The sequence below is a fragment of the Asparagus officinalis genome, chromosome 6, assembly GCF_001876935.1.
Source record: "Asparagus officinalis chromosome 6, Aspof.V1, whole genome shotgun sequence".
Classification (NCBI taxonomy): domain Eukaryota; kingdom Viridiplantae; phylum Streptophyta; class Magnoliopsida; order Asparagales; family Asparagaceae; genus Asparagus; species Asparagus officinalis.
Window position 1 is genome coordinate 69,739,011 of NC_033799.1, and position 13,295 is coordinate 69,752,305.

The 13,295-nt window shown below is 34.7% G+C and overlaps 1 protein-coding gene across 1 annotated transcript; it reads left to right on the forward strand.

The window, feature by feature from the left end:
* LOC109844595 lies at positions 1,689–10,839 on the forward strand. The gene is made up of 9 exons (XM_020413699.1): positions 1,689–1,907; positions 2,019–2,082; positions 3,893–4,046; positions 4,349–5,112; positions 6,098–6,271; positions 6,357–6,473; positions 9,297–9,476; positions 9,586–9,632; positions 10,239–10,839. The coding sequence occupies exons 2-9, from the start codon at positions 2,035–2,037 to the stop codon at positions 10,507–10,509; spliced, it is 1,755 nt and encodes a 584-aa protein (XP_020269288.1). The 5' UTR covers positions 1,689–1,907; positions 2,019–2,034; the 3' UTR covers positions 10,510–10,839.

Sequence of the window (13,295 nt, forward strand, 5' to 3'; positions counted from 1 at the left end):
ATTAAAATATTTTTTTCTCTTAATAGGGGTTCAATCTTGGGTTTGGCCTAGTGAATACTTGGTTTATTTTTTAAAAAAAATACAAAAATTTGATGGACCAATATGAAATTATTGAAGTTTTAGGTAACTAATATCTAAATGACGCTTCTTTCGAGATCCACTTCGTTTTTAATCCTTCTATTTATTATACGCAAGAGAGAAGGAGAATGGTTAGGAGGGTCGGTAAATTGCATAATTTCGAGCACCAACGTCCTTCGTACACATTTCACAAAAATGAAATCTCTGTTTTCTTTAAGCACAAAAGAAAAGAGAAGGAAAAGTGCTTGAGAACAAAATAATATGCATAAAAAGGGCTCGTATAATCATCTGATTTTAAAGAATTTTTACATAACATATATCATACTATATTATGAATTATAATCTTATGAAATTTTCACATATAATATATCATATTTCTGTATTATTGTTATGCAATATTTACATAACACATCATATTTCCATATTTCTTGAGTAATATAATATCTATAAACATGTACAAATTTCACATAATATATATCATATTCACATAATATATATCATATTTCAGTATTATGAAAGACAAATGTTTTTTCTTTCATTCTAAACTCCCGTTAATGGAAACATGCTATTGGAGAAATATTGGTTTCTTTTAATTATGAACTCCTGCTCCTAACCCACAAGAAACGTCCCAAAGAACAATACACATGTATAAACTTAGCCCTCCAACACAAAAGCTAACTCCAAAGACTAATCACACCAAAACCCCTTTCTTCAAACTATTATCTATAGGAAACCAAAAGGGAAAAAATCAAAAAGGAAAAAAAAAACCTCCTGTTAACTTTCTTTCACACTTTGGCCTCTAAAAGCAAACAAGAAAATAGTTCAAATGCATCTTCTCTATACCAGTATTCCCCTAGCTAGCCAATAAGCAAAAATTTGCTACTTGAACTTCCTTCGAGGAGCAAAATCATCACTCGTCCGTCTTCGCTCCTTGAAAAGTTGGAAAAGGAGACTATTTGTACAACGGTTCAGTTAAATATTGGTCAGCCATAGGATCGGATCTTGGGTTTAGGTTGAGTAGAATATATATAGGATAGAAGAAAGGGGGTTACTCATAATGAGAAACTGAAGGGTTGGTGGTTTTATTTTGAGATTAAGGAGAATTAGAAGCATCAGTTGTGAAATTATGTTAGTGATTAAAGGAAAAATTGGTGGACATTATTAGGGATGGGTTGTTAGTTCTGAGGTTTATGATGATGATGGGTGTTTAATGAGGATGAGGATGACGTTAGAGAATTTGAAAGGGTAGTGAGAGGATGATAAAGTATAGGGCACTTTGGTGATTATGCATGAAATTTTGAGGGTATTATCGAAAAAAAGTAGATTGGATTGGATTTGATGGGAATTATAAATTTGTGAGTAACAGAATTTTTTTTTCTTTGTTAAGTTAATGAAATAAAAGATGAGGACAACTTTGTTATATTTACAATAGTTGAAGGGTAATTTAGGGTAGGGAAAGTTTTTTTGGAACTCCCTCTTTTAAAGGGTACATAGATAGATATATTGGATCACGGTAGCAGAGCTAGTCTGGAAAATAACGGGGACCTTGCTGGCCAAACCACGAAAAGAAAATTAAATAAATGTCCGTGCATCGCAGGGGTTCAGGGGCTTCAAACTAGAAAATCCAAATAACTTTGACCTTTTATTCGGATGCAAATAAATATCTCGTAAAACGCGGCCAATTAAAGGCTAATACTTGGAAACGAAGGAAAAGCCCAGTCCCTTTCCTTCTCATCTTTTAATTTCTTTATCATCATCATCATCTCAATACTTCAACATAAAACTTTCAAAATTGAAAAAATAAAAATAAAATAAAATAAAAATAAAGGGTAAGACCCTTTCCCTTCTCAGCCCAAGTTTCCTAATTTAGGTCTCCTTCTCTCTTTGATTTTTGACGATTGCTTGGTAATTTAATTGTCAAGTTTCTCTGATTTGGGCAGACCGAGAGGAGCGGAAATGTGTTTCAAGTTGGTTTTTCGATCTCTGCAAGAGGTCTTTCCCCAGGTAATTTCTGATCATTTTCTTTCGTAGATACAAAATTATGATACAGTTTCACTCTGGGTGGTACTTTGATCCTTTTGTGTATGAAAGAAAATTAAAGCTTTGATTTTTGGTAAGATAGCTTCATTTTGTTCCTTGTCCATGTGCTCATTTTTGTCTGTAGTGTCATTTGGTTTTACTTGATATGCCTGATCATGGATTGATTCATTACTTTGTTAGGTTAGGGTTTTGGTTTTGGAAACATATTTGACATCATGTTGAATGAAGGGATTGTCAAGTTTTTTTTATTTATTGTAAACTGAGTTAATTGGATCATTGGTTGTTTGATTTATCTCCTAATTGGACCTTCGTACTTGTGTTTTAATTGCTTGCATCACCGGTCATGTAATTGAATATAAAATGGATTACCAGTCACTTCTAACATTTTTTTGTCAATTTTAGCTGTATATTTTCATACATTTTTAAGCGACACAACTTACTCAATATGTCACAAATAGATATTTTCAAGAATAAAATGTCAAACGCAATATAGTTATCCGATAAAATAACTCTGTCATGTCAAATGATCAGGATGTTTTTTATGTCACGTCACTGAAATCCGTTATTTCAACTGACAAAAAGCATTAGAAGTGACTACTGATCCAATTAGTATTTAAGTACATGACTAGCTATCAAGCAATTAAAACATAGGTGTGATCATCCAATTACGTGATAAATATAGTGCCAAATGATCCAATTAACCCTTGTAAAAGGATATTTTTAATTGATTTTATAAAGTCGGACTAAACATACTTCCAATTAATGATAATTAGATTATGCTTCTATATTTTTTTGTAGTAGTCATAATAGTCAAAATAGTTTACTTTTCTTTCTCCAAGGTGGTAAAAATCTTTGTGAAATAATTGCCTTGGAGAGTTTGGATTCATGCGTGGAAGAGTAAATATATTAAATAATTTATAAAAGAAAAATATTCTGTTTTCAACGTTATCAGTTTCTTAAGTTACTGTAACCTGAAATGAATTGTTAGGTTACTCTTTTCGTGTTTTGGTCAGTGTGGTCTTTGACAACTACCCTACCTCTCAAATCTTGATATTTGCTAATTTGCCTCTCCCAATTCGTTCTTAGACCCAGCAGTCTTATCTCTCCAGCTAACTTATGTTAGATTTCTAAGATGATGAATGTAAACTATATTCTATCCTCTAGTTCTTCCTTCATATTTTAGCCAAACCCATGGATAAAAGGAAGGGATCATATCCAACTGGGTTCATGATCTTGATAAAACAAACTCTCAGCTGGGTATATACGATGAGAAATCAGGTATAAGGCTTGGTGTCCAAAGTGAGTCGTATTCAAGGGAGAGGTAGTTCAGATAGTCGTCCATGTTTTCTACAACTGCATCTTCATATAGAAACAAGGATTCGTCGGTTTCCCTCTGCTGTCGTTTTTGTTATAGGTTGTGAAGGATATGGGAGTGAGATGAGAAGGTGATAGGGTTTAGGAAGAGGGATTAGAGAAGAAGACAAATAGAGTTGAGCAAGTTGGTGTAAGGGAAGGGTTGCAGGTGATTGTAGAGAGAAAGAAAATTGGGAAATATTCAAGACTGATCCTTTCATAGTAATGGTAAACAGTAAACTAATGGATCTGGACATGGATCGAGGGTGATGAAAAATATTAATGTTTAGAGGTTAATTTTCAAAAAACTCAAATTTGAGGGTAGATGAAAGTCTTATTAATATTCTTTTGGATCAGAACTTTTTTAGCAGTTACATTTCATGAATCATCCTTTGATTGTCAGTAAATTCTTTTTTTGCAGGTTGATCTTCGTATACTCAAGGCTGTTGCAATTGAACATCCTAAGGATGTTGACGCAGCTGTTGAATTTGTTCTTTCTGAAGTTCTACCTTCTTTAAATGAACAAACCGAGGAATTATACACACTTGATGGATTTGAACGTTCCCCAGCTGAAGGTTAGTACAGCAGTAGTCTAAATTTGTTGGGGATTTCGGTTCAAGCTTTGTAAAATGTTCAGCCAATGCCAGTAATTTAGCATATGCATTGAATCTTGGTTCCTATCAAATTGATTGCATTTTAAAGAGTTAGATAAATTATATCACATATCAGATAAGCTTCACATTCTTTTAACAATCTGTGACACATAGACATGAGTGCAATCATGCCTTGGATGCAGAAAATGCATGCACATGCTATCAATGTTTGTTTGATTTTAATTTTCCATGGCTAACTGCGAATTGCGTTTTGGTGTATTTAGTTGAGGTGCAGGACACTTTTTTGGGTAATCAAAGAGCTGAAGAGGAGAATATAAATCTTCTTCCAGGATCATCAGTATGTTATGAAACTGATCCGCACAGTGATTATTTATTGGCTGCTAATATGGAAGTAGATGGAGATTTGTTATCAAATTTGCCTTCAGAACCAACCTGTGTAGAACGTGAAATGACTGATGTTGCTGATAATGCAAATGCTGCACTTCATGTCAAATCACAGTCAATGAATGATACTGCTAGTTGTTCTTATACCTATATTAGCAATCAGCTTGACTCCAATGAAGAACCACTAGCCATTTTATCAAATGCCAGTGTTAACGGTCAACTAATGTCCAATGAAGATTCTGAAGACCAAGATACTTCAGTAGGGCACATTTCTCGACCACTTCAGGCATTAGAAGGAAATGATCATGGTGGTTCACTTGCTAATGTATTAAGAAATGATTCAGAAATTAGTGATTCTTCCCCACCTGCTATTGCTTCTATTCAGAATATTTCGTCATCTGTTTGTGAAGATACTTCAAATCTGCAGTGTGGAGCTTCTTTGGACCAAGTTGATGACAGTATTTTAGGTAATTCTGCAGAGGAACACTCAAGGAGTATATCTGAAAATGCTTCAGAGTTTGTGGCTCTTGAAACTGCTGGGTCTTCTGGTGCTGAAATGACTACATTAGTAGGTAGCCAGTCGAACAATGTAGTGGGAATGGACACCTTGGAGGATTTTGTATCAGATGTTAGACGCAACAAGGTAACAATTTTGGTATTAACTCATTTCATTTGTGTAAACTGATGATAAATTGCTATCGTTTAGCAATATTAACCTTTCTGGATGTGTAAGTCTGGTATTTTTCTCTGTGGGTAATTATCACCAATAAATCTTGGGAAACCATAAGACTAGAATCAACAGATGTGAGATTCTTTCTAGACTTCATTTAGTAACATCATCCATGATGATAAAATAAAACAATCATAGGTGGCTTTTGAAGAAAATTTATCAAAAGAAGCAGTTGCAAACTGAGGAATCAACCCCTCAAAGATTCTGCTCAGCACCTTCTTTTTAACCAAACAAGTAAAAGCACATGCAGTACTCATTCTATTTAGATTATTATAACAAAGGACTTCTGTACCCCAAAACGCCTTCCAAGATCTATAACATGTGGAGAGAAAAATGTAGAAAAACTAGAATGGAAGAGTTTTGAGAATCTCAATTCTGGTGATTATTCGTCTTTAATACAGATGGAAATGAAGGGAGGGAGTGAAGTAGAATATGATCCCTAGAGGTCGCATTGCCTAATACCATGTCCAAAAACCTTAAGCTTAAATCTGCTGTGCTATGTTATATCAAATGTCATAAGACTATGTAAAGAAACAGGAGCAAAAAACTTCCTCTTTCTCTCCTTCGTAAAGCTCTACTATTTGGTTGAAATATTATCACCTACACACGTTTTCTAGGGCTTCTTAGCAGATCGTGTATTTCATTCCTTTTGTGAAATTGTTTTGTTATGGGCTAGTTTTGTATGTCAAGCGAACTTGGTAGTCAACAACATTTTTGCTTATGCACCTGTTTTCTCTCTTTTGATTTGCAAATTACAACTTGTCGAGCAATTTATTTTGTCTACAAAAACACAGTCATTTGAATGCTTCCGTTTGGCAAGACCTTGATAAATCATGCATGGCATAATTTTTTTTCATTTTTAATTTGTTTTTACTTCTTCTTGTTAACAACGGTGTAGGAAACTTTGGTGCTTGCCTTTGAATCAGTAAATGATAAGATGAAAGAAGTGGAGCTTCATGAAGATAGAGCCAAACTAGCTAAGGAAGACGTCTCCAACGCTGGCCTTCAGATCCTTGCCAAGGCAGAAGACATGAAAGAAAAGTTGAAACATGTGAAAGAAGCAAACGAGATGGTTATGTATTTGACCTTGCTAATTTTATTCATCTTAAGATTTTGACACAGAAAGCTGATATTATATTATTATCTAAATATGGCAGCAATCTGGAGAAGTTTATGGTGAAAAGTATACATTAGCAATCGAAGCTCGGGGGCTTCAGTCTCGCCTTCTTAATCTATCAGAAGAAAGAGATAAGACTCTCTCAATAATTGAGGAGGTAAATGTATAAGGTTTACTTATCTTGTTTCACTTTTCAACTAAGCAGTATTAAGAAAATTTATTGTTTGTATACATGTACATAGTGATTGCTGCCTATCCTTTTTATGATTGGTTCTGTTTATATTGTAACTGGTGGTTTGTGCTTCAGATTAATATTTTGTTGATGTTTGAGTTGTTTACTTTCATCCCACCGTTGAACTAGATCATGATTTTTTGTGAACGGATATTTAATTTGGGTAGGCAATATGGCCTGATCTAAATAGTGTAGAGCCCTATAACACCAAAGCTTGTGGAGTTTAAATAGTTTAGATCATAAATTTGACACCAATCCTGTTAGAAACTGTCCATGTTGATCCCACTTGATGCATACCAAAAAACTACAAAAAACATTGGATTTTTTGTTCACCAAAAACATTAATTTTTTTAGGTACTTTGAATGATTTATATGCCTTTCAAATGCATGGATCTTCTATTTAAGCATCAAAATATACATTGTTTCCTCTTTTGTTCCAAGGTCAAATCCTACTGATAGGATGCTAGTAAACTCATAATTCAAATATTTGTATGTTAGTTATTATTTGTTATACACGGTATATGTGTGAAATTCTGTGGCTAGAAGATGAATCTGTTAATTATTTGTTTTGTGTACAATTGTCTATATGTGATATTTTGTTCGTCAAATATCATAAACGATTAGTTTTTGTATGATATTTGTCATGGAGATGCTGTTATATATTGAAGCTTTAACTTTTACGGTGCAACTTCAATAATTTGGTTTCAGAAACAGTGTCGACCACTGGGTCTTCTTTTTGTTGAATTTTGTTATATATTTATTTTCTTTTTTCCCCCTTCCTTTTCATACTGTATTTTAATTGTAAACAATGAACTGTTAAGGAAATTTTGGACTTATAATTCCTTGACAAAAAAAGGGCATACAGGAGGCAGTAATTTGTTGTGAGAAAAGATGGGTTTTCATGCAAGGTCAGAAACTATGAATGTTCAAATTGGACAAACAAGTTATTGTTTGCAGACACAAAACTGGATGTTGTATATGGGAACCCTTCAAAATCAATACACAAGGACACATGCATATGAATGTCCGAAATCTAGACAAAAGGGACATCTGCATCTGCGTGTGTAGGGTTGGACCGTGGATCGATCCGGCCCAGCCCTCTGTAGGCTGTAACTCGGCCGAGCTCGTATATTACTGGGCCTGACCCGACCCAGGCTCCACCGCGGCCGTGGGCTGGGCCGGGTCCATGGCTAGGCCCCACATGCGGCCCGGCCCGGTCCGGCTCACGAACAAAGAGCTATCATAGGTCCATGTTTTCCATTATGCCCCATTCATAATATTACATTACATCCAACAGTTTATTCATTGTTCTCATATTACATATAAATAAATAAAGACAAAACTAGAGAGAGAAGGAATACACCATGTAAGATCTCATAGCTCAAGTCTATATCTGAAACATGAGACCTTAACAGTTTGTACACTCATAAACATCATTTATTACAATACTTAGAGTTTAAAATAATTAAAAAGTAAATTAAATATAATTAAACAAATATTGAAGGACACATGCTAGTCATGGGCTGGACTGGGTCCATGGTCAAACCTAGGACCACAATCCTCAGCCCAATCCACACTGACCCGTACGGATCTTAGTCCAACCCGGCTAGGTAGGAACCCGCCGGGCAGGCTGGGTCGCGGATTGGGCCTGATCCGGCCCATGCCCGCCCCTATGTGTGTGAATGTCCAAGATTTAGACATCAGAGACGTTAGGAACCCGGGCAGGCTGGGTCGCGGATTGGGCCTGATCCGGCCCATGCCCGCCCCTATGTGTGTGAATGTCCAAGATTTAGACATCAGAGACGTGGTGCCAAGAAATACGAATTTTCAAACTGGAGAATGAATTGTGATTTATAGACAACAACATAGGGTATCGGATAATCTCTATCTAAGTGGGTTTATAAATATCATATATTCAAGTATTCAACTTATATGTGTATTGTGTTGTTATTCACAAAGAAGGAATAAAAATAGTAAATGATCTATAAAACAACTAGTTTTCTATCAGAAAGAGCAAAAAGTTACTTCGATCTTGTAAGTTTTTTTTAGGTTTACAATGGCTTACACATTTGTAAGTGTGGGAAACCCACAGAATAGGATCTCAAAATTTGTGTAGCCACTGCAGGAATTCATGGATTACTGCAAATTAGCTTGCTATGGTTAACAGTGTAGCCTAAGACTTTAGGCATTAAAATAAAAATGTGTATCAATCAGCAATTCTGAAAAATAGTTAGAAATTACACATATGGATGATGCAAAGGTGTCTAAAATAGTGTTCCTGGCTCCAAAATTTTCACTTGTCTTGCTCTTAACTTAGGTCCTAGATTTAGCAGCAAGTAAACCAGACAATGAAGACGTGCAACTTCTCTTATTCAGATTCAATTTTGGATTACTTGCATATATATATCTATTAAATCATGCATATTTGCAGAACTACCCCCTAATCATCAACTTTAGGGAAAAATACCCCCCAAATCAACAACTCGTCAACTTTGATAGGCTAATACATATCTTCAATGGAAAAATATTAAAAAAGTAGCCAAATAGTTACTCATCATATCCAACAAAGTTGATTTGTTGATCTGGATGATAACTTTTCCCCCAAAGTTGATAACTTCGGGGGTAGTTTTGCAATTGTTGAGATTTGGGGAGTAGTTTTTACAAATAGGCATGATTTAAGGGGTACAAGCGCGCACACGCACAAAAACTCTTCAGTTTTGACTCATGCATCCATCTCATGGTTTTTAGATTGACCGAACTCTGGAGGTGCGCCTAGCCGCTGCCAAAGAAGAAGAAGCTGCGGCTGAAAAAGAGAAGCTTGAAAGGGAAGAAGCTGCAATCAAATTTCTTAAGGAGCAGGAAGTCATCATGGAGGAACTAATGCAAGAGTCAAAAAAACTTCAACAAGCAGCAGAGGAAAATACCATGGTATTTGCTACTGATACAAGCATACATATTTATACTGTAAATCATGTGCTTTTACATAAGAGTAAGTCTTTGCGAGTAACTGACTTTTTTGCTTGCTGCCATGCTTCAGCTGAAGGAGTTCTTAAATTACTGTGGCAAATTTGTTGATGGATTGCAGTAAGTTTCATGTTCCCTTCAGTTAAGAAGTTATATTGCATTGCATATGATTGTGATTTACATAAGTTCTCAAATTTAACTCGTCCGGCTCTTCCACATGCATAACAGTAATGGACAATAATCACTTGGCTTACCTATATTTTTTTCAGTTAACCCATAAAAAAGAGTTTGGTCTTTCAGATTTGGAAAGTACTTAGGTAAAACAGTTTTGGTTTTTATATATAGACCCCTTAAAGATGCATATTTGCAAAATTACCCCGCAAATCTTCAACTTTGGAAGAAAACATACCCCCAAATCAACATATCATCAATTTTGTGGATATAGTAATTGACTATGTTGTTGATATTTTAACATTGCAATTACAAATTAATATATCAAAGTCGATGATTTGTTGATTTGAGGGTATTTTGTTTCTCCAAAGTTGATTTGGAGAGTAGTTTTGCAAATATAGAGATTTGGGGCCTAGTTTTGCAAATACATATGACCTAAGGGGTCTACATACAAAAAACCAGACAATTTTCAATCAACTGGGTAATATTGACCTGTGTAGTAAGAATATTCATTGCCAAACAAGCTAAATGTCTCCACTGTATTTTGTTGAACAGGGGAGAAATTGCGGTTGTCTGTGGGGATGTGAAGCTGCTTAAAGAAAGTATTGATGGTCGTCTCAGGAAAACTCTGCCTCCTATAAGCTCCAGCTTGTCCTCTTCATCAAGCTCCTCATCTAATCTCAGGAGCTCTTCTGAACGAATTCTTCATACTGTGGAGCTGGGAGAGAGTTCAATAGGTAATATTCTAGAAGCTCCCGAGAACAAGCAGCTTCAAAGCAATGCAAATGATAACAATTCAGATGATGACTGGGAAATTTTTGGATGATGTGGTTCAGCTGCACCCCTGTAACTCCTTGATTTTGAGAAGTACCTTTTAGGAGTTATCGCAGCCTAGACTTGTATATATAAATTAAAAAAATAAGGGTTTTGAACTCTCCATATCATCTTTTGTGTATAGTATTAGTCTTGTTATAGCTATGTGGTATGTTAGACTTGTGCAAGTGGAATTAAATGTTGAATGCTTGGGACTTGTTCATAGTATTACTTTGTATTAATAATCCAGTACTTATCTCGAGAGAACCACAGGGAAGTAGACATAAGGGTTATATTTTCATATGACATTTCTGATTGGCATATTTTGATGAGTTGTATATTATGTCCCTTTGTGCAAATGGATGGGGGCTAAGCTTTCTTTTTGCTTATTCTTTCGATCGTTTCCTTCGTTTCAAATGATTGATACAGAGGCTATGATTGATGACACAAGAAGGGGGTGTTTGTTTCCCCTTTTTTTTTTTTTTGGATATAGGGTGGATTATAAATTCTAAGATGAAAAAGTGGTTTTTTTGAGTTTATGGATTCCTTAAGCTTTGTTTGATTCAAAATAACATTTGAGTTATTGAATACTCAAATAATAAAAAACTAATATATTATAGTATTTGTGAAATCTTCTCTTTGAGAGAGGATTTAGGCTAGATTTCAAATTCTAATATTTGTAATGCTACAATTTGAGTTTGAAACAAACAAATACAAATTATAGGATTACATATCTCAAAATATTGATGAAACAAACAACAATTTAGAAATCCCAACCCATGTTAAAAACATATGGATTTCAAATCCTAAAATTATAGGACTTGAAACAAACACCCCCCTAAGAATATCTAGCATCAGTTTTTGACTGTCAATTGCTTCTTTGTTCAGATTTTGATTGATGAAATCAGCTGTTATTGTTTTCTTTGATCTATGGTTCTATAAGACCTAATATTTTGCTAATCCACCTATCCTCCAGTTAGGGATGTCAAATGGGTGGTTTTTGTTGGGTCTTGGTTGGGTCATAAATGTGTGGGCACATTTATGATCACTTGAACATTTATGACCCATTTAGCATTTGCTAAATGAGTCACTTCTTAACCAACCATTTACTAAATGGATGGTTCATGGGTGACGCAATAACTCATTTAGTTATGATTATGATGCTTCTATATATTTGTAAGTTTCAGGGATCTACTTGCAAACTTTCAGGGGCAAACTTTCAGGGGGTTTTCTACAAACTTTTAGGGGGTTTTTGCAAACTTTTAGAGGGTTTTCTACAAACTTTTAGGGGGTTTTTTGTAAACTTGTAGGGGGGTTTCTACAAACTTTCAGGGGATTTCTACAAACTTTCAGGGGGTTTTCTGCAAACTTTTAGGGGTTTTGGCAAACTTTCAGGGGGTTTTCTATAAACTTTCAAGCGGTTTTCTGCAAATTTTCACGAACCTGAAAACTTTGGGTCATATTACGTGAAAGTCCCTAAGCTTTGTTTTTCCTCCTAAATTTCTAAATTTTTCTATGAAACTCTCCAACTTAAATATTTTCAATATTGAATCATAATCTCTGTCCAATGTTAGTTAACGTTGCAGTAGAAGAAATCTATGTAATATCTTTTGAATTACAAAAACATCTTTTCAAACATTGAATGAGTTTGGAAGAGAAAAACATATTAGAAAATTAACCTAAAATTTTCAAAATTTCCTAACGTTAGCAACAAGTACTCGGTGGAAAATAAACAAGATTTAGAGTTTCTTAAACAAGAGAGAGAAAAAAAACAAGGGGGCATCAGAACAGCGCACGTGGAGAAGAAAGTTGACTAGTTGAGGGTTTCGTTGGCTAAACTTGAGAGAATGGGGTTTCATGAGAAAATTAGGGGAGATTTAGCGGCGAAAATGGCCAAAGTTCAGGGGGTTTCATGAAATTAACCTTTTCATAAAAGTATTCACAAGTCGAGAACTAGAGCAAAACTGAATGTCCAGTCCACCAGGGGGTCAAAACTAACTTGTCGTGTTGTCAAGAAGACGTCAAAGTCTCATCACTTGCTTCCAAAGTCTAACTACATGACCTAATAGTTCGGGTTCTTTTAATTTAATTCCTTTTTGCTTTTGTTGTTTCCATTGGTTTTCTGATCTTGGAAAGGTTTGTATAGTAGTAATTAAATCATAAGAAATGAAGAAAATTTCATAATTGTAAATGGTCCTCTCTCACCATATATGTGATCATAACTACATGACCTAATAGTCCTCATAAGCTTTTGAATTTGACTAAAGTCTAGTATGTGTTAATTTGTCAAGGGGAAGAAAGCAAAGCTTATCTTCTTTTTTTCCCCTATGGGAAAAGTTGCAAAATACCTGATATTTTTTTTCCCTCATAATTCATGTTGTTAGTAAATAGGACACAAATTGATTTAAGTGAGTTTTGGACAGAAGTGATGAAGGCATCAAAGACCAACTATATATCCTTGAGGGTATTTTTTGCAATTTTTAAAAGTTTGAGGGTGTTATTTGCAAATTTGATATTTATAGGGGACTACCGAAATTTTTTAGATTTCATGTGTCATTTGCAAGTTTAGAAAATTCTAAGATTGTTTTGTAGTTTTGAACTCTTGAGGGTGCTTTTTGTAATTTTTAAACTTTGAGGGTGCTTTTTGTATATTATAAATTTACAAGGGGCTGCTAGTAATTTTTGGATTTCATGTGTCATTTGTAGGTTTTGAAATTTCAGGATGGTTTTGTAATTCTAAACTATGGAGGGTGTTTTTCTAAAAATTTAAAACTTTAAGGGTGTTAATTGCAAATTTTA

Coding starts and splice junctions, on each gene's coding strand:
- LOC109844595 (XM_020413699.1), top strand. CDS start 2,035: ATGTGTTTCAAGTTGGTTTTTCGATCTCTGCAAGAGGTCTTTCCCCAG. Junction 2,083..3,892: donor TGCAAGAGGTCTTTCCCCAG/GTAATTTCTGAT, acceptor CTTTTTTTGCAG/GTTGATCTTCGTATACTCAA. Junction 5,113..6,097: donor CAGATGTTAGACGCAACAAG/GTAACAATTTTG, acceptor ACAACGGTGTAG/GAAACTTTGGTGCTTGCCTT.